Below are 27,972 nucleotides of genomic sequence, written 5' to 3' on the forward strand. Positions count from 1 at the left end.
TGTATTGATTGAACTTGTACTTGAATTTTGCACTACAATCTCTGTAAGTGGGAGTCTTCATTATAAATCTCATTTTGAAAGGTTCATGACTAGCTTGTTTCAATTCTCTCTAGACTTAAAACTTGTTAGATATGTTTTACACTAGAAGATAAAAACTGTCTTGAAAATGCGAAAGAGAGTGAGGGAAATAAAAAGAATGGTGTAATTTTCCTTAACTACAGGAACATATTTTGAATCAAATTTAAGACTGAAATCTGACAGTCCTTACTTTTCATAGTTTGGTATTTTTGAAACAGTAACTTAAGCAATTGAAAATGTAAGAGCCTACACACCTCCATGAAAACTCCCTTCCTGCATGTTGGGCAAAAGATACCTAGGACAAATTTTCAGTGTTACTGAAAACTGAAATTACTTATACACAAGAACCTAAGAGGCTAATTGTGAATTTTCCATTGTTCTTTTTAACGAGGCAATGGTCATGAAGAATTTCAGGACATATCTTTCTCACTCGTTCAAATGAGAGAGACAAAGTGACTGAGTTTTTAGGAGAGTCAGGATGGGACTTGGAAAGGATGCTCAAGTGTTCACAAGCACAGGGTAGAAGTTCATATTAAATAGATATCCATCTCTGTAGGTTCTTTCCCACATAATGTACTGTGCCTTATTTCAGCCTTTCTGTCTGCTTTTCAGATTTGCTAGAACAATGTCGAGATGATTAACAAGCACCTAACAATTTACAGGCCCAGCCTTCATCAAATAAGTCAAGTCTCAGGTTGAGGTTTTATGGATAAGGACTTTCTCTTTCCAAAAGTAATAGATGTATTCTATTACTAAGTAGATTAAAATACTAGTCAAATAGATGAAAATACTCTCCTATTGTAAAGTTCCTGTATTTTTCAGATTCCATTATCTACACTTTAGCAATTGCTTAGGCATATGGTAAGTGCTGTACAGACACACGAGACTCTTAAAATTGTAACAATGAACACAAAAATATCAGAGTGAAATAAGTTATTCAATAGACAGTTTTGCTTACCTGTATATGACCAATCAATCTCTTCAATCAATTTCCTCTGTTGTCTATAGTATCCGTACACCAAATCTGCAAAACAGTAATAATTTACAATATTAAAACCAGAAGCCTAACAGAACCTTGAAGTGTTGATGACATGCCCCCCCTCCAAGATAATCACTCTTTTAATTAATGATGAATAATTTAATTTGTCCTTATCTTGGACCTCAAATGGTAAGTACTGGTTAAACAGAATCTGAATATCATTAACATTGTAGCATATTAAGGATACAAGCAAGGCAAACAGAAGATTTTCAGTCCTTCCTTCCTTCCTTCCTTCCTTCCTTCCTTCCTTCCTTCCTGCCTGCCTGCCTGCCTGCCTGCCTGCCTGCCTGCCTTCCCGCCTTCCCTTTTAAAAGTAATAAAAGTCTCCCATGAAGAAATCCAGTTTTGTGATGTCCTTTGAAAGAACCTTTCTAGATAACCAGGATGTCAATGACAGGTAAACTTCTGCTTCAGTGTAGTCATGACTTTACATCCTTTTTGTAACTTTGTACTGCTGATACAAGATAAATGATAAAGATAATCAATAAAATATTCTATAATATCATTTTATTGTGTTCTATTATTGGAATAATTATAAATAAAGTATTACTTGTATGTCCACAAATCTGATGGAGAAAGGTTAGATACTAATTACTTTTAAATTATTTATATTTTTCTAGAGAGAAATACCAAACTTTGTGAATGGTCATTGACTTACTCTGACTACTGAATAACCTTCAGTATTATTCTTTTTATGCCAGTCCTAGGGAAATTCTGGCAACACAGTGATATGGGCAAATAGATGACTATGCCCCCTAATAATTACTAAAGCATGTAAATTGCAGATACATGTTTTTTTGAGATCATGATTTCAAGAGCCATAATGTTAACCAACCTCATTACTATTTTAGAGAAGTGCAGTACAGCTTATCTAAGAAATATTTGCCCTTGAGCATGTTGAACACATATATGGGTTGTTTCCTTGAGAAAATGTCACAGAATTCGCTCATACTCTTCAGTAAATGTTTTAATGAAGCAGTTTCATAACATCCATTTCTTCTTCTTTCATGCAAAAATGTAGTACTGATCACAGGATGTTAAATCATAATTGCTATTTGCAAGTTTACATGTTTGTGTGTCTTACAGTGACTTTCTGCTATCTGAAGTCCATGTTTTATTAATTTCACCAGACTTCTACTTTCTCCATGTGATGTGATTGTCCTTTAATATTTTTTTCTCTTCTCCTTCTCCCTCCCTGCCAAAAAAACCCGAACTATGCCTTATAACAATTCACAACATTCACTCCTGACTGAGATCAAACCTCACAGACAAGTAAGGGCAGTGGAAAAGGATTTACATGCACCAAAGTTGTCTTTGGACCACATTTCCAAGTCAATGTGCATTGTGCCTGCTCCTTCAATTAATTATGGAACAGAAAGCTGTGTAAGTTGTGATTCATGGCTGTTAGTTGATGTCTCCAGTTTCCTTCTTTATCCATTGTCCTCCTAATTGTTACTTCCCGCATTCCACAATCAGTTGAGCAGCCACATGCAAACTAGGCAAGGCCTGGGCATGAGAGCTTCCCACTACGTTTTAAATTTCACAGGGAGTCCTGATGAACAAAGAGTGACAGTTTCAATGAGTAAGAAAAAAAAGGGCAAAGTTCACTGTGTTTGGTGCATTACACACTTACAGACCCAGCAAATCTTAAAGTAAGTCTTTAAAGATTCCAGGAGGTGTCAGGAGTTGACACACCTTCTTTCCTCTGTTATTGGCCAGCTGTGTGTCCACTGCCTCTCCACAGCACACTCACAGCTGTGAACCTTCTTGCATCTGCAGGGACTCTCAGTGGTTTTGGTCTCGTCTCTTTACACTTTAAAAATGTGGCAAAACTGGGGAAGAAAAGCAAATTTCATGTGGGAAATGACTGAAGATTCATAGCTAGCGTGCGTGGTGGAGGAAAGTACTGTGTGAGGTCAAGCCATGCAGCAACTGTTCCTTTGAGCTGCTGATGTAAATTGCCCTGGGAAACACAACCCTGCATTCTACTGCTGTGCAAACTGTCAGTGTTCAACAGCTAACAGTGTACAGACCAGCTGGAAGGAAATTTTATTTTTCAGTTAATTTTATTTTTTTATTATTTTATTTTTCAGTTTTATTTAAAGCTAAGAAATCAACATCCCTTTTGCTGACGATATATGACAGCAGGTACTTCTTTTTGAATACTATTAAAATTCCTTGCACTTAATTTAAATGAATATGGGAAGAACGTCATCACAAAAAAAAAAAACAAACAAAAAAACAAGAAAGAAGGCAAATCTGATGTCAAGTTTGTGGTTTTATACGTAAATCTATGAAACTGATTGAGCTTGATCAACTTGACAGTCTGCATGACTCCTGTGACAGACTGAAGTCTCCAGCCAATGCCTAAAATAGTTTGAATTTTATTGGATGAGGTGCTGCCTTATGAAGCAAAAAATAACAAATACTCTTTTTTGTTTCTAGGAAGCAATTGAACGTGTTTCCATAAACTGTTAATTTATTCACAGAACAGGGCAGCTTGGTTTTGGGATCATGTTTTAAACAGTTTTATAGTTATCTTTCTATGCCTATTAAGGAGACATGCAAGATATCATTAAATGCTTTCCCTCCCCCCACTTTTACTACCCTCCTTCAAAGTCAAATGTTTCTGTCTGAGGCTGTAAGACTTGTTTTTGTGTTTTTTTGTTCTGTTGAAACAGTATGTGTCCCAGTGCCCAAGGCCCATGAAATCAGAAATAATGGTTGCAAATGCTCCCCTGCTATTCATGGGTAGCAGGACCGACTGATTTGTGACTGACCCTGTCTCATGTTCAGTCACAAGGGCAAAGAAAGAACATGATCTCTGGTTAAAGCACAGTGCTAGGAGTAATAAGATCTTGTAGATACTTTTTCCTGTTTATAAAGTATGAATAACTAGATTTTCTTCTTTCTGACATGAGTCTCATATTCCTTTTGTACTTCCTGGCCTCAGTTGAGTTTCTTTTGATTTAGTGCTGTGAATGAAACATCCTAATCCTCAGTATGTTTATGCATATCTAAAGGTGAAAAATTACTAGCTTTAGTAATTAACAGAAATAATTTTCTGTGAGAGAGATCCTTTTGATTTGACACTGTGCCACCAAAAAAGAGTTAGAGAAGAGGAAATGGAACCTTAAATCTCTGGGTTCTGTTGGGGAAATTCCTCTCAGAGATACTGAGGCAACAAGCTCCAAGAATCCACCAGAGATCTCTCTCCTAAGCCTTGGTATAAAAAGGCTTTCTAAGGGCAGTGCTCAAGAGTCTGAGGATGCTGCACTCCACGTGCTGCTTTGCTACAGAGGGTACAAGATCAGGCATAATCTGGGACTGACATTTATATCAGGATGCTGTAATTTTACCCTTTATGTCCTTTGTCCCACAGCAGTATCAGGATATACCAGCTTCCAGACTCAAGAGGAAAAAGGAACAACCTCCTTGTGCTTTTACCTCCATTCAAGCCTCAACTCGTGAGTTGCACCTGCAGTGGATCTGGCATTTATGAGATTCTGACACCAGAATGACTTATTTATGGGAACTGGGACACATTAAGTAATGTCAGCATTAGATCTACAAATAGGTGTTCTGCATGTAGAGTATGAGTAGACGTTATGAACTATGCATTTAAATTACAACCATGATTTGGTCCTGGAATACTCGGTCCACTCAATATTTTCCTCCTAAAATCTAATTTGAGCGCAAAGAGGATAGATTCTAAAGTCATAACCATTCATCTGGTATAAGTGGATAATGGCAATGCAGTACAGTCATGGAGATAAAGGTATTAAAATTCCAGTTTACATGGGGAAGGTTCAGTGAATGGTTCTTAGGCCAAGGAAGTGCACAGGACCTCTCAGAATACCAGCAAGGATGAACAATGCCATAATCTTCTCTTTGAGAAACACAGAAACTCTTGTTTCAAGTAAATTGTGTCTCATGAGAGCTCAGCTGTGTACACTAGAATTACTGACTACAGAAGTGGGAAGCTACGAATATCAGAGGATTACACGGGTTTAGAAATTATTTAAAAATCTGTGAAGGAGAAATCCACAAACACTTCTCAAACACAGTGACACCACTTTTGGCTCACTAAGTTTATTGATGAAATTGGGAGGATTATACTGGGAAATTCTCATTTCATATTTTCCCTCTTCTAATCCACTTGCCTTGTCAGTTGGCATTGGTTATTATCAGAGACATGTTATCAGACAAATGGTTTATTTGTAGATTAAGATATGTGTATCCTTCACTAGAGAAGAATTAGGAATTGTAGAACAAACTGAAATGGTATGGTAATAGCAATGCTTATACAGGGTAGCTGAAAGAGAATCTCTGCATGGGTAGTGTCTAGGAAGTGGGACACCAGGCAAAATTGTTGCAAAGAAGTCAAAGAGACAAAATTTGCAAAAATGACAACTGCAAAATGACATAATAATAAATTTTTAGAAAAGAAGCTACATGTAATTAACAAGAGTTGCTCAGTGCTTCTCAAATAAGAAAAGAATACAATTAAATAGATTGGATAGAGTTTCATTATACAGGTTCTGCTTCTGAGAACGTTAAACACAGGTAAAACTGCAAAATCACATCTGATGATAAATGGATTGCTTCTTCCACAATTTTTATTTACTTATTTGAGCCTCTTTCATTGACAGAAAGGTCACAGAATCCACTTCCATATCTTTCATCGATCTTATGATGGTGTAGCTTCATTGCCTCAGACTGAAATAACTGTAATTTACACTGACAGAGGAAATGAAAAGATTCAGAGCACAACCTGGTAACAGTCCTGAAGTTTTAAAAGACAGTAGCTAACTATAAATCCCTTTAACAGAATGATATACATTTGCCTGAGTAAGGTCTCCCTCTTCTTATGAATATATTTAATTCTGTAATGCTATCTGTAAAATTCTCAATAACGCAAAAATACTTTAATAAGCCACCTCTATGATCTCATATATTCTTTTTCCCTGAATGTCAAAGTGTCTAAGTCTTCTGTCAAGACCTGTCTGAGAACTCTCACACCCTTATTGAAATATATTTTTTTTTTTTTAACCCACAGTTTCTTCTATGTAGGCTTATATCAAGCTTTGGTACGTGATTTGGTATACATAAAGAGAGTCAGTCCCTTCCATCACACTTGAGTGCAAGCTGCTAATTCCAACACACATTGACAAGTGAGACTCTTCCTGCACTAAATATAAAGCCAGAATAAAAATCTTCTTATCATTTAGCCATTGTTGTGTTTATTTACTAACACAAATTGTGTTTAAGATAAAAAAAATTAGAAGAAAAACTAGAAGAAAAAGATTGATTGATTTAATTTAAAAGTAGCTAATATTAAGCACCAGAGTATTAACAGGCACACTGCTTACTTTACCTGTCACAACTTTACAGAGAATAGTGCCATGAACTACAAATATAATACCTATGGCATCTGCTAAGGTTCATAAATCACATTTCATCACGATTTTCTAATGCATTTGTACATGGACTCCAGTTTGACCAATTTAGGTTCTATTCTGGAATTTTACATGAGTTTTACATGAGGTTTAGAGTGACCCTGAAATTCCTAAGCAGCCAGTGGAAATTGGGAGGGATACTCTAGGGTATGATTCAACATGGTTAAATTACTGGCTGCCTCCTTCAATCTGACTACAAGCAGAATAGTAGGAAATGTTAGATGTCTCCTTCCACCTGGGATCTTGTACACCCAAATGTACAAGAGTTCAGCCTCCCACACAGCCATTTCCCAACAGCTGAAGCACTGTCTGTAGCAAACTTTAAGGCTTCTCTGGTCACTGACATAGCATTCAGGTGTCTGCTCACTGAAGCCAAGGTAACAGGACAGCTTTCATCTGGGAGAGTGGTACTTACCAGGGTTTATGTTGAGCAGGCACAGGTGAGTGAAATGAAGTGCCTGTGAAGCCCCTGGGCTAAACACGAGGATTTATCAATAATTTAAGGACCTGCAGAGTGAGATAGCCTTGCAAAACTACAGGACTAGATTGCTGCTGAAGCACCTAAAAATGTTCCAAAGCCAAAACCAGGAGGGACTTAGGAAGACTGTAATTCCCCAAAAATTTTATACCACTGCCCCATGAAAGAACAGAGGCAAGGTGGTGTTTATGATAGAAATTGGAACTGATACTGAAAAAAAGCAGGTGCAGGGGAGTGATTCCTAACACATACTCTTTTATAACTCTGTTGCTACCCAGATTCTTTTCCTCATACCCAGAGAGTCTTTTAATGCAACACATGTAAATTCATGGAATTATACAAATAAAAAGTAAATCCAGACCAGACATGAAAAAACAAGAAATGTATCAAGTCAGGGAAACTATAGACATTTGATTTTAAAATTAATTTATTTCTCTTGCAGCAGTACCAGAGAAGTAAGAAAAGGACAAAAACAACTGAACTTCGTTTGAACATAAATAGTATAGGTAATGCAATTTTATTTGCATAATCCTCTTCAACATTCCAGGTATTCCAATAACTTAAATGATCCCAATTTCTAGCAAAATTCTGTGTACTGTAATAATTATGAATGAAGGATATGTGCTTTGCTTCTTGTATTTCAGACCTAAGTGTAAAGACATTCACAATTCCCTTTCCAGCAAACAAGAAACATTGCAATAAAAGTGCAATGAAAAATAAAACAAATTTAACTCCTATATCCAAAATCCCAGAGCTCACATTTAACTGGCTTTTGGAAAGTTGTGGGTTTTTTAAAATTACTATATTTCTTCAATGCCTCTCTGTCTGTTAATATTAGAAGCTACCAACCAGTAAAGCTCTAAATCTTTGGCAATATTTATCTAAAACTCTTGAGAGTAAACCTTATGCAAGCCACCTCAAAGGATCATTTACTGAAATAAATGATTTTTTATTACAGTAGGGATTGTGAAGTCAAGCTGTTAGAAATTTTGTCTTTTGCAATATATTTCAATGGCTAAAATCATCTTGGGGACCCGAATGAACAGCTTTAGACTGGATCCTTTGAAGATGTTGGTGGAGGGGGTATTGAGAGAAAGATAATTCCTTACAGGAGGAAGTATTTAATTATTATATATTTTCCTTTCCCATTTATTTGATGCTGGAATTGCAAATTCTACTCAACCATTATCCCTCCAGTCATATTACAGTCTCAATGAAATTATTTTTCAATAACCATGGGGAAGAGAGAGGTTGCTCTGGATGATTTTCTTGTAAGTATTCAAATAAGTCTAGGGATTATGCCACATGCTTTTTATAACACAATACCAACATCATTCTACTCCCTTGAGGAAACTACACACCACAGCATCAAGTCTGAAAAATTCCAAAGCTCATCATGAAAACCCAATAGCAACTGCATATCTCTAAAAATATCTGTCTCAATTTCATAAAAAAATATACAAACATAATGAAAAAACAAATAAAAACACGTAAACCAATATACAACCTGGCGTTTTTTGGCAAATCCTAACAATTATATTATATATGTGCATCAGTACGTCCACATAAATGTTCATCTATAAGGATTTGTCAAAAAGGACTACATAAATACATATTGTTCTTCCTTATGGTAACATCATGATTCAAATCTCATGTTTACTCTTTTCCTTTAGCCATTTCTTTATTGCAACTCATCACAGAAGCACATAATTAAAAAAAACCCAAAACAACATTTTTTCACGATTGATAGAGACAACAGAGAAATATGTGACAAACACTGGCACACTAGAAACAGAAGTTAAAGTCAAAGCAAAGACAAATAATTATGAGTTTATGTTATGATTTTGTAATAATTTTCTTTTTTTTACAAGAATGCAGCAGAAATATTAATAAGGTGGCATTAAAGGAGATCACAGAGTAAATAATCAGAATAATGCAAGTGCTTTAAAATTCATTTGTGATACTGTATTTAAGAATACACTGAGTTGATAGAAAATCTATGCTGTCTTTTACCCTACTGGTTCCCTCTGCCCTGCCTTGTACTTGCCTTTTGGGTGCTCTTAAGGAGCAATTGCCCCAGAGATCCACCTCTTGCTAGTCTGAGGAAAAAGAATCTGTCTCCTGGTATTCATGGAGTTTTCAAGCCAGTAAGATGCAGTAAAAAGGAGAATGAGCACTGAAAAGTGAAAAGGAGCTTAACACTTCAAATGCATCTTTTTAACCTATTCTAATAACATTCAATTTTTAAAGGATACCTGAAAGATCATTAATTTTTTAAATTAGAAATGTGTTAGATATGAAAAAGGCTCCAGGCTGCTCCTTGCTATCCAGACTAAAATTCTCAGCAAACTCTAAAGCAGAATTTTAAGCATTCAGAAGATTTTCAGAGAAAGAAGTGAAGTATCTGCAAAGTCAGGCATTTATTCCTTAGCATTTTCAGGACTTGGGTGCCTGTTTGCCTCAGTATCACTTTTCAGTCTGACTCCTGCTGTATAAAATTACAAAAGCCTTTGGAAATTCGTTGTTTAATAAGCTGAACCACACCTGTTGTCTCTAAGTACAGTCCAAATACAATCTCTAAGTGAGATTTCACCACAATATATTTGAAATGTGTGTTGAATTAAACCTCTATGGCACAACCTAAAGCAGGAAATCACTAGAAAAAAGAAGTACATGTCACACAGATCAGAAAAAAAAAAATGTTTAGTGCACTCAGCCAGAATTTTTCCCAGATCTTTGAGCTCTGGCAGCTGGAAGGGGCTGTTTGTCGAGGGTCTGGTGCTGTTGGGTGGGGCTGAGGTTCCCATAATGCTCATCCAGATCTCACAGCTACCAACAACACACAGTCCCAAGTTTAATTAGTATGGCCTCTGCTTTTGGTGGGATATCATTTAACATTTCACTTCAGCTATTCAGAAGTTCATTTGCAAAACTTAAAAGTCAGCATGGACAGATTAAATGACATTGTTTCAGCTTTTTATTATTACTTTGGGAAGTCATATGAAAGAGTACCAAAAAAAGGGGATGGCTTGAAGCTTCAGAGGATAGTCTGGGCTTCCAACTCCTGCACCATGCAGGTAGGGTGCTGCACCACTGCTGTATTTTCGTACAATCCAGGTACTCTGAGCTCACACTAGGTTTTTGCTGACCAGCATGTTTTACTTGTGTTTTAAAAAGCTCAGTATCTGGTTCCCAACCTCATCAAACACACACAAATTTGGTATATTGTTCTACAGAGCAATACTTTTACTTTCACAGATTGCTGAAAACAACATTGGAGCATTGATTGCTCCTGGATGTGATTGCTTGTTGTAGCCAACTACAACAATATTGATACTTGATTTTTTCTCTTTTCTGAAACAGATTTAATTTTAAAAAAGAGAGGGGGGTGGATATCAAATAAAATAAGGTCAGGGAGGCCAATTTAAAATCTATTTTCTTCACATTTGCTTTCTTGACTCCATTTTTAATTCTCTTTTCCTACTTGTCATCTACTCTGTAGTGACCATTTGATATAGTTTTAGGGTCAAAGTCTGTCTCATGGTTTTATGTATGCCCAAGACACGAATTTCCATGAAGGAAACAGGAATCTCATCCTAGTCCTGTATCAATCACCTACAAAACTGGAACTTCAACAACAATTTTGGAATTCAGATACTAATAATATTTGGAAGTAGAGAGTGAGGTGTTTCAATCAGATGTTTTGCATGATCTATATAGTCACGTATCTTGCTCCTATCTATGCAATCAACATGCCCTTCATCTTGGAGTGGTACAGTAAATCTTACTTGGAAGCAATATAAGGTCCCCATGAATGCAGACTGAACACAAACCCACTATACAGTGGCATACAACCATCACCTACCCTTCCTTCTAATGTCTACTTTATGCACTGTAGTGGTTTAGATTTGCTAATTTTAGTTTTTTGGGTTTTTTTTTTACATAACAGTTTTACGTAACAGTTATAGCAAACAATGCAGATTTGTGGTTTCAGAAAAACAAGCCCACAACATTATTTTGTTAGTTCATATTCTTTCAGTTCTAGTGCCAGTTGAATTCTATCAGGAGACAAACTGTGTTAAACAAGATTTAACCCAAAATGTGGAAATAATAGCCCCATATGACAGAAGAAATATGGTTTGAAAAATCACTGGAAACATGAAATTTCACCTTCCTGCAATAACCATTTCCCCATATAATCCAATCTAAGACAGTAAAAAGCATTTTCACAGGTCTCAGGTGGTGGTGGCACTCATGAAAAGCCTTAATTTGTGCACTGAACCACAAAATGGAGGTTCTGACCTCTTGTTACTTGGAATCCTACACTAAGTGTGTAACACAGTTTGAACTGAGAATCCCATTGCAGAACTCCTCTTAGGCTCCCATTAGTTCAATACAACTGAAAGTTCATACTTGTGGCAGTCAGCTGTCAACACTCAATAACCAACTGCAAATTGACTGTGACTTTCTAATAGTGAGAAATTAAATCTTTGAAACGGAAATCTGGGAGCCTGGGAATGTCACCATGATTCACAGGCAAATTTTTATTACAAACCAAACACTGAAAGATGAAGAAGTTAAATACAATGTACCTAACTAGAAAAACATGCAATTACTCATGCACCCGGACTGAATTATTTTTATAGCTAAGTAATAAATTAATTAATTGCTCCATTAATTAATAGCAACCAGAATCAAGAAAACATTATCTAAAAATGTATGGTAAGTCAGTAGCCATGAACATGCTTGAATCTCATACTCAGGTTTCAATGCACTAAAGAGGCTTGTGAATTTACACCAGGACTGATGAAGTCATTCCCTCATTGGGAATTCACCTGCCTAAACTCTTTGCTGGTTCAGATCTCAACTTCCCACAGAACTAAGAGATTTTTTGCTCTTCAGTGATGAAGAATTAGTACCAGAAGAGGATTTTAACACTGAACTCTCACTGCAGGCTCCCCAGATCCTCACAGCCCTTGATAAACACAGTCTGTCCTTGGTTTAGGTGAAGAGCAATAAAACCATGGGTAAAGGCATTAATTAGCAGCTTGTGAAGCATGTCTGCCTGTCCCCCTTTCTCTTATGAATATTTATATAAAGGTTTTATGGTACGGGGAAAAACTTCAATAGGCTGGATTCAGAGTGTCTGCTGTGAGTACTTGTTGGGCACATAATTAGGGCGCTTTGTCCTAGGGCCATTTAGACACTTCTGCCATTGTGCTAGGGAGGAAGCTCAACTCACATATCACGCCTAGAAATGCAGAGTTATGAATAGGGAACGGCCTGGAAGTTTATGTATAGCCTTAGAAGAACCTCTCTCCCTGCCTGTTTTCTTATAAATGCTTCAATTTAAGGGTGCAGACCCAAACAGACAAAATGAACAGAGTGCTAAAACTCACTTTGAGTGAACAAGGAAGGTATAAACTTCTAGGCACTGGAGATTACCATGAGGAAAATAAAACTACTGAGAGGAGAGGAATATGCAGCTGACTCTGAAAGAACAAGTCTGAGCCCTAATAACAGATATACTATATACATATATAAAAATATAAATATATATTTTATGCATGAATATATACATACGTGGCTATGTCACAAAGGCTAACAAAGAAAAGCAAATTGAATTCCTAAGGGAGAAAAGGATGAAATAATCAGCACAGTACGACTTCAATGGCCACATGTAAAATAGGTAAATGGTAAATGTCCAGCAGGACAAAGCTTAGAGTTACAGTGCTGGTGCAAATCTGCAAAGTACCTCTTGAACACAAGCAAGCCAAAACCTTTCTTTTAATATTCCCAGCAGACAGGTTACCCAGTGAACAGCAGAAGAGTCATTAAAGAGTGATGACGGCACCATAATTCAAACTGGCATTCAAGGGACACCATGGGTGGCAAAATAGTACAGACACCTACCTTTAGCAATTAAATGCATGAGTTCTTTAAAGAATTCCCCAAGATAAAATATTTCCTGCTTAAATAGCAATGCAACATTTCTTCAAAACATCTACTAAGTTTCCAGAAAGGGAAACAGTTATAAGATCCAAGAGGATATGGCAAAATGTTGTGGTGAACTGAGGTTTCATTTAATCATATTGGATAGGACTATGGTGTCAATAAATTAAAAGAGCTGTAACAAGCAAGGAAAATGTGTAACAATGCTAAATGATGATTAGCTTTGACAGAAGTAGCAGCAAAAAGTAATTGAAAAAAAGCACCAAAAACCCCCCTGCTTTTACTTTGTTGGGTTTAATTAAGTTTATCAGCTAATAGCACAGACCAGGGCATCCCTGGACAGTTAAATCAAGTTCTTCATTCAATGTACAGCTGGAGTCCAAGCATAAATTGGGAAATATTTGAAAAATGGTGAACAAAAAATATTATTGCCCCTTAAAACATATTATTAGTGTGGCTTCATATGGAAAACTGCATCCTATACTGAACTTGTCTTCTTGAAAACAATTAAGCACAATAACATGGGTGAGAGGGAACATTGATGAAAGTAGCCATGGAAAAGTTCTAGATAAGGAGATAGAAAAAGTTAAGAATGCTTGTTTAGGAAAGAAAACAAATATAAAGAATAATGAATGTTGCTAAGATGAAGACTGGGAACTTTTGTTCCCATCTCTTTGGAAGAACAAGAACACCCAGGGCATTAATGAGGAAGCTGAAAGAAAAGCAGTAAAAGGATTCACTTTATTCACATCTGTGTAGGAAATTATCACTGCAAGAAAGTGTTCAAGATAACAGCTAAATGAAGACTGAAATAACTATAAGGAGATTAGGAATACTTGGTCTTTTCACAATACATTTTGAAAGCTACCTAGCATAGATGAGAAATAAGAGAAAAGATTGGGGAGTATTTAACTTCTACCTACTGTATGATTTCATGCCCATTCTTCTGAAACATTTGCACTAGCCTCTGTCACACAATACTGAATTCATGGACGACCCAACATGGCTATTCCTCCTATCTGCAGACCACACGAAAATGATCCATGGTGTTTGAAACAGCGGCAGCATATTGCCTTGATGAAATAAAACTACAATTTAAACTTAAAATAAATATCACTTACTGTTCTGTGATGGACAATTTACTTTTATATCCAGGTAAACAAAGAAGCTAATTTTGAGAAGATGGCTGTAGCAAGTGATATTGTGACTCCTGTCACAATAGTGACTCTTCCCTTGCTTCAATTCACAGGAGGTGTCCCTGGATGCGCTTTAGCAACATGCCCCTTAGGTCTCTGAAATTCCATCAGAAAAGGAAAACATGACTGTGAAGTGATGTACCTAATAAAAGGAAAAATTTCAGATCCATCAGTTGCAGCTACCTTATAGAACTGGGATCCCATGATGCTTACTTTTGTGTTGCAATCTTTGTTCAAAGAGTAAATGCTGGTTTCAGACAATATTGTCTTTCACTATCCTTGTAAGAGAATAGGGTAGAGCAGATTTTGGCCTAACCAACACTGCAGAGTACACCCTTTATGCCATGGGCAATAGCATTTTCAAATGCTCCAATTCTGTGATTCCTCACTGTACGGTTCAACCCAATTACTCCACAAAGTTTTATTTAAGTGACTATTATTGTTAATATTGCTTTTTCCCTTGAACAGTTTCTAAAAGTTCTACTTTATCCAATTGTGTTTGATGTGGAGAACCAAGAGAATAGCCTGATCTGGCCTTAGATCCCTATTTCCCCTGTAAAAACATTTGAGATACTCCCTAAGAGTGTACCTCTGCCTATGCTCTTATCTTTTGTTGCAACATTTAAGGATATCCTTGCTGCTATTGTCTGTTCCCATGGAAAAAGAAAAATTTCCCATAAAAATGCCAGCCATTACAGTACTTAGGTGTTTTTTCTCTGCCTGGATGAGATTAGGTTGTTGCTTACAGTGTGGTTGTCCATCAATGGTCTTCTCTCTTACACCTTGAGCAGCTACCATGTTTCCCATTCCAGTTTTAATGTCCAAACATCTCCACTGGTGGACATGCACATGGCACAGTAGTTCATATGAAAATAATTCTGTGATTTGGATGTGGATTTACAGCCCTTAAATTGGATTAGGGGTAAGTACCAGGTGTCCTTGATGTCTTAATTTAGAGTTCTGCATTACAGTATCTGCCTTTTCCCACTCTAAAGCTATTGGGTAATGCCATTTTCAAGGAAGGACAAGAAATGTAGTTACAATGCTCTCTACATGCAGCTTCATGCAACAATAAGGCAAATTTATTTAGCTAACATTGGTAACATGGAAAATGTTCAAGTAGCACTTGATAGATACTGCAAAAAAAAACCCCAAATTCGTATGAATAATAGATACTGAACTGTTTATTTTCTTACATTAGTGTATTTACTCCTTTTAACCTTGTCATCCTTCTCATCATCAAAAGGAAGCGATCCTTAATACAAATCTACCATTAATCTCTGGAAATATTCTACAGCAGATTAATTAAGATATGGAGCAGAAGGATATTTTTCACTAACTGAAACAGATGAAGCTGAGACAAGTATTATTCAGTCTTTCAGATTAAATCTCTGCTGAATAGCCAAATAAACACAGGTTGCCTAATGATACTTCTAATATTTGTATTGTACTTTCATTTAAAGGCAGGGGAAAAAAAAATCTCAAATGTTACATGACTTCTTTTAGTAAAGACAAAAGAGAAATACAGTTTTAATCACTTCATTCTTACCAGGGCTGTAAGCTTTACCACGCAAAACCATTTTGTCTGAGGTGGAGGACTACACTTGAATGCTTGTTATGTCCTCTGATGCCTCATAAAAGACTCTGAATTCCCACATTTCCCCAGAGCACTCTGTCCTGCCTATCAGGGGTGCTGGCCAGCCCTGCCCAGGCAGGACTCCCACCACAGCCAGGAAGTCAATGAGGACAAACACTGCAGAATTCCCATTCCTAAAGGAGCTCGGTGTGACTTCACTCAGCTGCCTGTGGCTGAAGGCAGGTAATGAGCCCGGACAGCTGTGGCATTTTCATGCTTCTACATGCCCAAGTAGAGATTCTAAATTACTGCAGGACTTCTTTTCCTTTGTTCCAGGGATGTATCCATTCTTCAGCTAACTGTTAAATTTTTATGCCCCTTTACAGATGAATGATGTATTTTGATTGTAGCAGGTGACCAGTATTCAGCTCTTTCAAAGGGAAACCCTTACAAAACAAAGTCCAGCTCTGATTAAGTTGACTATCTGAATTCAAAGCATGTCTTGACTGCTTTCTATGAAAACAACTGATCCTTTTCATGGGCTAAGGCCATTGTAACTTCCTCTACACATTGAACAGATTACCATGGACACAAATTCAGGCTCCTTCCATTCACACAAGGTCCCTGAAAATTTACATAAGTCTGCAGAGAAAACAGGCAGCCAAGCTTTCAGTGACATGAATATTGTGATGAGAGTTTCAAACAATACATACTTTTTTTCTTCTAAAATACAGTTCACAGTAAAAAAATCTGAAAATTAATTAAACGGCAAGGAAAAAATATTTTGGGTAACTGTTTAAAACGATCTTTTAAAATAAACAGTCACTATCTAACTACCTTAGACTAAGTGGCTGTAAAATTTAAAGTTTGGAAATATCCTATGTACAATAAAAATGCTACTCTGTTATGCCATAACAGTAAACTTTTTATGTCAAAATATTGCTCTGCAAGTCACAGCAGTACATCTGTCAGGCATAAACCAAAATGAAGATGTAATACCTTCATGTGGCCAATAAGGTGTCCTCAGTGCAGTCTGGCTTGGCTGACCTTGCCATAACCAGACTTACAAACATTCTTTTTTATTTTTTGTTTAAAACACACTACTGGAGTCAGTTTTGGTCTGTAAGACATCACTGCCATTTTTAATTCAAGGACTCTGAAAGAGGAGAGGCCAGGAAAAGGTCTCCCAGGTACTGGATTTACTGTAACTATGTTAATATATCATTATTAGGAATTAATTTTTTAAAAAGGACATTGAGATACTTCCAAATTAAAATGCTCCTACTGTAGGATATTGTGCTCTTAAATGACATGAATCCTTTCCAAAATGTTTCCTTGAAAAGCAGCAATGCACCTCCTACCTCTTAAGGAGAAAATCAGATCTTTATGAGGAATCTGGATTGGTCCTGATGGGCTAACCTTCTGGTCAAGTGTTTATCTTATAGCATGAAGGTCAGTGTCTTACCTGAACAATCTCTCACTCCAAAAGCACTGAGGAATGCACAGTGAGTCCAAAATGCTTCAGTTTATATTTCTGACTTTATTGTCATCTAATCTTCAGTCTTCCACCCTTCTGAGTACATCTAGGGCTAACTGACATCATGTCTTCCCTCCCCCAAACCTCTCCTGGTTTCCAAATCTTTTACATCAACTTCTGCTCCTAAAAAAAACCTTTCCTATGACTCTGCTGTGCACAAGTGGAGGAATTTTCAATAATGAAAATTGTGGGGTTTTCCTAACAGAATCACACAGAAGTTTTAAGTTGAACAGTATTTTCATAGTAAAGACCTTTCCATTTAACAGTAGTCACAGGGTTTAATGAAAAGCAATGCTTTCCCTTATCTGAAGCCTATTTCTTTAGAGCCCATAAAGATAATTACAAACTGAAGAGATCTCTCTTATATTTAAGGATAGAAATTTTACAGAGTTCAGAGTTAATTGCTAGTTTCTTTGACAAGTCCTGACTACTTTTAAATCAGACTACCATGTAACTCTTTTAATTGTAAAGCTCCTTCTTATCTCCCTTACACACTCAAGCCTCTCCACAAGAAACTGTAGCTCCATTAAAGAAACGGGAAGTGTTGCCACTGATTTTGATGAGATCAAGTTCAGGTATGACCTGAGAGTACAAAAAAATTCAATTCTTCAATTCAAATACCTCGAACACAATTTCCACAAATGAAACGAAAGAAATTTTTCTCTTACCCTATTCTCCTTCCAAGCAAAGCACCTCTTATGCTCTAAATCTGCTTATCCTGACACAGGGTATAAGAATGATTTCCAAACAATAAAATACATTCCTTAGTAAAGGAAAATAGGGATATTAGTAAGAGGCATTGGTTACTCTGAGTAAATTGTTCAACCATGTATTCTGTGTGGGAGAGAATTCTAGAATTCTTAAACTGACATCAATAATCATGCATGCATATGTATGTACTAACATCTGTCTGGGGCTTCAATGGTAATCTTCAAGTTGTACTTTAATTTCTACTCTGAAAATGAATCTGGAAAGAAATTGAGTTTCTTGACACTCATCTGAAAAAAAACTATCTTTCTTCAGCCCATAAATACCATACCACTAATAACAAATACACTTCATATGTCCACATAGCTTTCTGCAATTCAGCATTCAATACTTCACACAATATTCTCTGGTACTATGTCTCATTAATTTGTAACTTCACTTTTGCCATAAGCTCCAAGGGAGTTACATCAGAGTAAGTCTTTCCATAAAAAGAAAACAACTTTTCTGTGAAAAACCATTATATAAATCATATATGGTTTCATTTATAGGAAATGCAAATTTTCCAAGCTCTAAATGTTGATTATTTGACGTTATATATAATTTGTGATGAAGAGTACTGTCCTTTTCCAAAGCACAGGTTCCTGCATAAGTATACCAAAGCAAAATAAGAAAAGAAAACGAGAAATTAAACTTCCCCCACCCACTCTAAGAGACTGCCATATGAAAGAAGCAGGAAGTAAATGCTCTCTTTAGAAAAGTAAGGCACATCTCTTGGGGGTGTGCTGGCTACATACAACTTGTGCAAGCAGTTCCTCTTTCAAGTTCTCAGGAGGCATGTATTATAGGTAACTGAATTCACCAAGAAATAGATACTGTATCAAAGTCTGCATTAGAAAAGAAATTCCTATTTTCTTCCCCAAGGAGCATCTTTGGTCCTTGAATGGTTAGAATATATGGATCAGCATTAACTCTCCCTTTTCTTGTTCTCTGAGGCACAACAGGGGAAAGGGCCCATTTCAGCATCAATCAAACACATCTTAAAGCTGAGATTAGAAAAAAAACAAACTAAGAATGGTCTAGCCTTCTACTGTAAATTCCAAATTTTATGCAAATGTATCTTGGCTTTCATAGAAGATTGTAGTATTATGAAAGGATTGGGGCTTTTTATAAATACCTGAACCAATTCACTTTTGAGGCCAACATGCAGAAGATCAGAGAGTACGTATCTGCCCATTTTTATTTCTTCATTGGTAAAACTTGCTTCTGGGCTGAAGATCAAAACAAAATTATCATACCTTTCCAAAGCAGGACACAAGTTTCTCATCTCTCTTTCCAGAAAATAAAATGAATCAAAACCATAGCATGTCAAGCTTAAAGTACAAAAAATCTCAGAGCTTTTGGGAAAAAAAAACCCAGAAGTCCTCTGAAAGAAGCTCTTTGTTAATTCAGAATAGGACCCAAAGTTCACTCTGCTCTCTTCTAGCTTATTTTCTTTCTTCTTTCCTTCTTTTCATTCCTAATTTTTCCTGCTAATTTTGCTTTATTTTGCAGTTTGAAAGTTTAAGCTGTCCATTTTACCTTCCTGCCAACTATTGCTTTACATGCATCTGTTTCCAGATTTCTAATGTTTTAATTGCTCTTTATGAGCTGTTCCCATACACTTACCACACAAAGGCCAGCCCAGAGCAGGGGCCCGTGCCTTCATGTGCTGCTAGGACACGTTCCTGTGTCACTGATGAACCAGTGCTGGCAGTGGCTGTCAAAGCAAGCAGATCCCCCTCCTGGGGCCACCTTGGGAGCTCAACAACAGCTTCCTTAGAGTACACCTTGATTTCTCTGGTCCACTGCTGGCGGCTCTCTCTGTCCCAGAGTGGCAGACACCTGTTTGTGTGCATGCTGGGTGGCAGGTGAGCACAAAAGGCTGTGGTAGGAATAAGCTTCTCAGCTCCTACAAAAATGACAGCTAAGGGCAGGCAGCTGCCATCAAATTAACTCCCTAGGGAAAGCAAGCTGCCAGCAGTTAACTGAATGATGGATGAATTGTTCTGAGGCCACATATCACTTACAGATCAGTTCTCAAACATTTCCTTTTTCTTGTATCAAATCCAAGCTTTGCTTTTCAAATGTACACATTTGTGCCTCCGCCCACATCTCAGATTTGATTTACATCATTATGTTCCTAGTCCCCGGGGTCTCATACAGATTTTGTAATTTACCTTTATCTTTATGGTTGTCTTTTCTCAGCATACTCCTCTTATACTGGTGATTTATAGGCTGAGCCCTGTCATCATCAACAAAGCAAACTCCCTCATATCTAACCCACTTTTTTATTAATTGTCACACACTCATTTTCTCAAGGCTTGTCATTATTAATTTTGTCATAATTAGATTTAGGATGAAGGAATATCTTATCTATACTGAATGCAACTGAAAAATAACACTTAAACATGACTAGGGTTTGTTTTTTTTTAGTAAATAGAGGAAATCCTATCAGTATTAATTCTGCCTGCTATATAGATATGCAATAAAAGAGTTTAGGAAATAAATATGGAGAAATCACATTCTGTACTCTGCCTAGTGCATGCTTCCTACTTTGATGTCAACTAATTGCTAAATCAAGCAGTAATGAAAGCGTTGCATTTTAATTTATCCAGAAGTGTCTGGCTTACTGCCAAAACAATGGGCTCATTGCTCTTATACAGGCAATATACTAGTACACTTATATTAGGATCAAATTTTATTAGTCCACTAAAATGTGTCTGATTTCTTATGAACTCCATATTTGCACTCAAAGAAAAGGCAATGACAGAATATAACTGTAGGAAAAAAAGGGTTTTTTTATTTTATTGGTATCTTAATATCTACTTCTATGTTTATAGTTATTGAGAGGCTACACTGGTGCATACTGAATAGGTCATTTTCATGCAAACACTGACTACTCCACATTTTTGGCCATTTGGCTTGTTTTGGCTTTTTTTCTTACATCAAAGAAAGCAGATGATTATCTGTAATTGGAATCAATCCTCTTCTTGAAATTGAGCTTGCTATATGGTCATTTGCAGCAATTAACTTCTTTCTAATTTCCTTCTGAGCATGCAAGTCACTTAAATGTAGGAGTAGCTCTTGGATACTAGTTCTTACCCTATGTCCTGGTTTTGGCTGGGGTAGAATTAATTTTCTTCACAGTGTTTGGCATGGGGCTGTGTTTTGGATTTGTGCTGAACACAGGGTTGATAACAGAGAGGCATTTTTGTTGTTGCTGGACAGGGCTTGCACAGAGCCAAGGCCTCCTCTGCCATTTGTATGCCAGGTTTGTAAGGGATTTGGGGGTGCATGGGGGGCTGGGAGGAGACACAGCCAGAGCAGCTGATCCCAGCTGACCAAAGGGACATTCCAGACCCTATGACATAATGCTCAGTATACAAAGTGGAGGGAAGAAGAAAGAAGGGAGGAATGTTTGGAGTGATGGCATTTGTTTTCCCAAGTTACCTTTACATGTGATGGAGCCCTGCCCTCCTGGGGATAGCTGAACATTTGCCTGCCCATGGGAAAGGTGGGAGAAATTCCTTGTTTAGCTTTGCTTGGGAGTGGGGCTTTTGCTTTCCTTACTAATCTGGCTTTATCTCAACCCATGAGTTTTCTCACTTTTATCCTTCTGATTCTCTCCATGATCCTGCTGATGGGGAGTGAGCAAGTGGCTGCATGGGCTGAGTGCTGGCTGGGGTTAAACCACAACATCTCCACCTTTCCCTGCTCTTAGAAACTTGTTTGTTGTACAATGCACATCAGAAAATAGTAACACCAAGTAGATGTACATCAAAAATGTTATGGACACACTTTAGAACTGAGAAGATGAAGTTTTTTTGGTCAAGATTTGCACTAGTACACCTTTTCTCCTGCCAATTTCTTAATTTATTTTGTTTTTCCAGAGGTAATTACAGCTTGTGTCTCTTTTGATTTTTTTTTCCATGGAAAACTAGGATACTCATCACAGCCATCATGGAATTCTGGCATGAAGGAAAAATAATGGAGATTTTCTCTTTAAACCTGCAAGTAGAATATCAGTTTTATTTTACAGAGTGAATGCAACCCAGTCAAGCACATGTTCTTTCATGACTAGAGCCTTGGGTGGATTCTTAAAATAGCATCCATTATAGTTATTGCATCAAAAACAATTTAGAGCTGTTTTCTCCAATTAAAATAATTGTGAAATTTAGCTGAAACTTCTTTCTAAATATTGTTTCCCTGTTAAAATTTAAACTTATAGAACTCACTGCCATGCCAGCCTGTCTGTTCCCTGTTGCACACTAAAACTCTTCCCAGCGTGATCCTTACTAGTCCAAGGCTTTTAACTCTCCTTCAAATATTCCATCACAAAGAGTTACTAGCAAAGTAACTCTGTTCATTTTGGTGAAAACCAGCAGTCCCTGTTTAATCTGTAACACACTCCTATGTCCTGTCCATAGAGGCAGCAGTGTGTCATGTTTACGAGCAGTGAGCTTTACTCTCAAATCCTGGGTTTGCATAATGTTCAAGGAGGCAGCATTAATTTGGGATGTATTCATTATAAATGAAATGCATTATTCCAACCAAATTACCTTTCAGCCTAAGAACACACATTTCTCTTTTGAAAACAATAAAGCTCCTTGGAGGTTTTTATGTTACAGTGGTCATTACAGCCTGAAAAGCACTGTCAACACTCACTTTTTAATAACTATTATAATAATTTACTTGTAATATAGCCAACAAATCCACAGAACACTAAGCTGCATTGAGACTGTACATTGTATAAATAGAATTTATATGATAATCTCAGATATGGATGCTTGCCACAGGCAGTGAGTGACAATTACCCAAATTTGCTTTGCTGTACTCCCTCCTACCCTCAGAAAATAACTGTTCACACTTCTAGAAGAGTAGGATCTTCTGAAGGGAATCTGGTTCTTATCCAGATGTGGGGCTGGGAAAGAGAAGGAGGAGAAGGGAGTGCATAGGGTTCCCTATGAGGAGGGAGAAGAGAGGAGGGGCTGAAGGCCACCCTCAAAGCCCAAGGCAGTGTGGAAGTGTGGGTAAGTGGGCAGGGGGTGGTGTCTCTTTCTTCCCCAAACACATCACTGCTGCTCTTCCTTCCTTTCTCCCTCCCTTCTTCCTGTTTCTCCCTTTTTTTTTTTTTTAAATATCTTTATTTTTTATTCTTTTTTTCTTTTGCTGTTCTTTTCTTTCATTTAGTCTCTCAGACTCTCAGGGATTTCTATGAACTCTAGAGTAAAGACTCTGGGAACTACCATTAAGTCTCTTCTTGTTAGTAGTACCCACCACTTTTCTTACTGTTTTTCCACTCATAAATTATCATTTGCCAGAAGACACCAGAAATCTGGAATAGTCCTTCAATTCATTTTTAAACATATTCAATTTTTTTTTAAAGAGAGAATACAAAGAAATGTAGGTTTTTATCCACTGCACCTGCGCAATTTAAAACTTTTGTCCATGTCAGTACTTGGCCTTATGGTCACAACTTAGCAGCCAACATTTGTTCCTGAAGTACAAGTAACAAATGGATACAGAGCATCACCTCCCTGAAGTCAGTCAGAACTGCAGACAGGAATGTGTCAGGACACTGCAGCGTGGTAACTGGCAGCAAACACAGAAGCATGCAGGGTGACCCATGAAGAGGCAGTACGAGGGCACAAGAGTGAAAAGCTGCACCCATTCATTCAGCACCAGCGACCCTCTAGAAAACGTGTGTTGCAAGACCTTGTGGAACTGAAATGGCAAATTTCAACCACCACCCCTATGCCTGTGCTCACATGCTACCTTTTTAGAATGAACAACGATAGGTGAAGAAAAATGACACAGGATAAATAGTATCATTCTTTTTGCTACCATCAAACATGATACGTGGACCCAAGCTTTACTGACTGCTCCACATGAGGAAAACCCAACTTTTCAATGTGTTATGACTGTACTACCACACTTCATATGAACACTAAATGAAAAACAATTGATAAAATAATATCAGTGGTATCCCCATTCAATATAATTGTTCCTTTTGTGAGATGCTAGAGCTTTGTTTTACACAGCTAATGCCTACCTGATATTCCCACATATCTCCATTTAGGGACCATGAGGTACGAGATCTTGTTGCAACCCACAGTTTCTGGGTAGTAGTGGGTCACACAGGGTGAGAACCCCCATTTAGAATTATGATCAGAGACAATCCACCACAAGATAAATGTTCAGATCAGCTGTTTTGACTCATGTTTTCAGGTGTAAATGTTCATGCAGTCTCCCCTAAGAGAAGTCATTCACCATTTGGAAGGCTGTGCAGAGGCTGAAAGGGCTCCTGTTTTCACCCAAAGCAGCAAACCTTGGCTGCTCACATGCCCATGTGCACTGTACTACATCTGCACATCGTATATGTGCAGTACTTTTGTTCCTGAACCAATATCAGAAAGTATGGGTATATCATCTCAGCTTTGCAGAAAGCAAACAAGCAAAGAAGGTAAAATGATATGCTCTAGCTGATACTGCCAGGTTCATTTCCAAGGTCTTAGGATTTTCAGCTTCCTATTAAATCATCAGGATACAGTAGGTCTCCAAGTGAATGCTTCTCCTTACCTCAAAGTGTTGCCTGGGGCTGACACAGCATGCAAGGGGCTGCACCAGGGACTCCAGGGAACTGCAAACAGGGCTGCCTTCACACGTGCCTTGGGTCCTCAGAGGCTGCAAAGGCTCCCTGCACAACCTCCTCACAGTGGGACACTGCCCTATAGCCTATGACTTCGAGCCAACCTTTTCACTCTTGAAAGGGCTTCAGAAATGTGAACATCCTCCTGTTCACACAAAACACCTTTGAGTAAAGTATTACTACCTCTACCTTACAGATGTAAAACTGAGAAAGACCCTTTCAATACCTCATTGAAAAGTGGTTCTCATAGGAACAGCTAGAAAAGATGACAAATTGCTGCTTCACCAACTCAACTGCTTTTATACTAGTATATTACTTTTTCTTAGCAGTAACACCCACTTTCTCTGTCCTCTCAGCTTCTCTTTCTGCATGTTATTTTATTTCTAAATTCCTTAGAGTAGGTGTCATATTCCTGCTCTGCATTCATATGGTACCTAATGCAATGAAACCCTGGTCACTGACAGACACACAATAATACATAAATAATAAATTCAGTAGCAATTCAGTGTTTATACAGCGTCTCCACATGTCAGCTTAACCTGAGATCTCATATTTGTATAAATATCCAACCCATGTAAAAACCCAGTTTAAGGATTCATCTGTGCATGCAATGAAATAAATACATTGTGTGTTTTTAATAGCTGTATTTTTAATAACCAGTTTTACATTTCCCAAATGTTTGTAACATTTCTGAAGTGTACTAGTACTACATCAATAAGCACAGTGCTAACATTTAATCCCTCAGTGGAAAGCTTATGGACAATTAGAGAGAGAGACCTTTTCCTTCTCATTTTACTTGTATGTAACTTTCTTTTATTGTGATATAAAACCATTACAATAATATTTGCTCCTTCAAGAAGCATCTTATAGTATTTTTCACTTAATCAAACAGCTGCTAGGGAGAATTTATTATGCAACTAACCCAAGTAAAATATTTTGAAGGTGCCTCCAATGGAAGCATATTATATGCAGGCAACAGCACTAGAGTAGCTTAAAAAGACCCTAGACATCCTTAAAAGCAGAGTCTTTTTAGAATGCATGTTTATTTTCCTAAAATGTTCTTATTTTCTCTCTTCTACACATTAATAACTGAAAGTTATTTGAGGGAGATTAGAAAGTTTACAAGCGAATACCAGACTGCTTTATACCTAAAAACCTTCTAAATTTTAATGATCTCATTAAAAATTGAGTAAGTCAGGGAAACTGTTTGGTGGATGGCATTGCTACACGCACAACAAGCATTAGTCAAGCACAGAAGATAGCTTCACATGTTTTGTTTTCAGAAAACACCACAGCAAAAACGAAGCTTCCAGACTGGATCTTGGAGTTTCTCTGCAAAGTATCCCTACTGTTGAACAGAAAACAGTAGGCTTTCAGATATATTTAACACCTTTTTTTTTTTTTAATCACATTTTAGTACCTGCGACAGAGCAAGTCAGATTTTCATTAGGTTCACTTCTAGAGTTGTGTCAGATTGTAACCTTGTAGTTGCACAGGAATTAGAAAAAAACAATAGAACTGAACAAGACATGAAAGCAAAAATTCTTCAATTAAGTCTTATCTTCAGACTGTAAGCACATGCAACTGCAGACCTCCTAGGACTTTCATAGTCTTTATGCAACACAGAAGTACTGAAATGACTTCAAATTGAGTTTTGGAGGGAGCAACAGCAAATCTTCCTCTGGCTCTCTGCCACACCACTGTATTTCACAGTTTGCTGCTGCTCTGTCACTGTATCTATCCAGTTTAAGACATGCATTTATTTCCTGCTCTGCAGTGATCAAAGCTTTCCCATGTAAGACAGAATATTATAATTGCCAATTTCAAAAGGTTTTAGGAAGTCACTTCGTAGATTTAAAATCATTAGCAACAGACTTAGTGCTCATCTAGTGAGATATCTCTAACACAAGCATTAATTAATTATAGGTTTGACTAAGCCTTTAAGGTTTTGACTGTACTGGAAGCAGCATAATATACTTGACCTCAGCCAAAAGCCTTGGAAATGAGGGGCTTTAGGGTAGCTCAGTGACTCACCAGGGAAATGCATCTGTTGTCTCTGCCATTGAAAGCATCCGATTTGCTACTAAAAGGAGCAAATGCTGTATTTTCTTCCAGGGCACTGCTGCACTTGTTCATTCAGTTGCCATACCTGCCTGTGGCAGAAAACCTCCTGCTATTCCAAGAGGGGTGATGCAAATGCATAGATTTCTTACACAGACTAATGATACAGCTACACACTCTTCTGGGAGAGTTACAATGCACTTTTTTATCTAACTGGTTCACCTTCTGCAATACATCAAAATCAGCAATTGGTCCAAGACTGAAAGATGCAGAGACTTCATGGGCTCATGGTAAGCAGGTGACTATTCAGAGATGCCTAGAAGACCTAGATAAGCACCAGACTGAGCACCTGACCAGGAGATACAGCAGCATTCTTCATCAGGTTTCAAAACTGCAGGAGAGAATATAAATCCTGCTGGCTTTTACACTGGATAGCAGCTAGATAAAAGACAGAAAGACATATAAAGTCCCTATATGACAGGGACTGGAATCCCATGTATTACTCCTTTTATGACAGACATAACCCAGCACAGGCCAACTGCTCACCCAAGGATTTAAACCAAGCTAAAGAACATATTTTCTTGCCCACTGCCCATCGCAGACAGAGCAGCCCTTCCAGCAGTCCAGGCTGCCAAACGCACATCTGTGTCCACCCCAGCAGAGAGATCCCTACTGCAGCCACAGAGTGACAGTGATGTGGGGGGTAGGAGGGGGAGATGGTATGGAGCCACAGCAGAAGGAAGAGACCAGGGATTTTCTGTTTGGGATTTGCTGCTCACACACACACACAGCAATTTTATTATCTACACTGATCTTTATTTTGTCAGCCAAGCTTGCTGGTAAAATAAAGCTTGCATGTCCCAGTACAGGACATGCTGGCTGCTGTGAGTCCCAGTCTATGCACACCCAGCATTTTGAGTTCCACTGAAAAATGATGAAACCTCTTTGATTTAATCATACTCAGAGTAGGTTGAATTTCCTCTTGCTTTCAAGTAAACTGCAGATTTCATGGTTTTGAAAAGCTCTTGCACATCCAAGGAATTATTTAATTAATGAGGCAAACCATAAAAACCTGTATTACAGTTTTGTTCAAATGCACTCTTTACAATCACGATAGAATATGTAGATCATATTAGAAGAAGCTGATTAACTGTTACCTCATTCACCAAAAACAGGACTTGATTTTCTGGTTGTTCCATA

General features: G+C 37.5%; 2 protein-coding genes across 9 annotated transcripts in view; both read right to left on the minus strand.

The window, feature by feature from the left end:
* PTPRZ1 (protein tyrosine phosphatase receptor type Z1) overlaps positions 1–27,972 on the minus strand; it is a 136,385-nt gene that overhangs the window by 96,839 nt on the left and 11,574 nt on the right. For all 8 annotated transcript variants that reach the window (XM_023918548.2, XM_023918547.2, XM_023918545.2 and 5 more), the window contains exon 2: positions 1,037–1,102. In XM_023918548.2, the coding sequence (XP_023774316.2) occupies positions 1,037–1,102 (66 nt within the window). The remainder of the gene's footprint in view (positions 1–1,036; positions 1,103–27,972) is intronic.
* On the minus strand, positions 15,371–19,945 carry LOC147653474 (uncharacterized). The gene is made up of 3 exons (XM_086885937.1): positions 19,689–19,945; positions 19,198–19,291; positions 15,371–18,664 (listed from the first exon to the last, which is right to left on the minus strand). Exons 1-3 carry the CDS (start codon positions 19,916–19,918, stop codon positions 18,614–18,616), a joined length of 375 nt encoding a protein of 124 aa, XP_086742063.1. The 5' UTR covers positions 19,919–19,945; the 3' UTR covers positions 15,371–18,613.

The sequence above is a fragment of the Cyanistes caeruleus genome, chromosome 4 (genome assembly GCF_971803275.1).
Source record: "Cyanistes caeruleus chromosome 4, bCyaCae1.hap1.1, whole genome shotgun sequence".
Taxonomy (NCBI): domain Eukaryota; kingdom Metazoa; phylum Chordata; class Aves; order Passeriformes; family Paridae; genus Cyanistes; species Cyanistes caeruleus.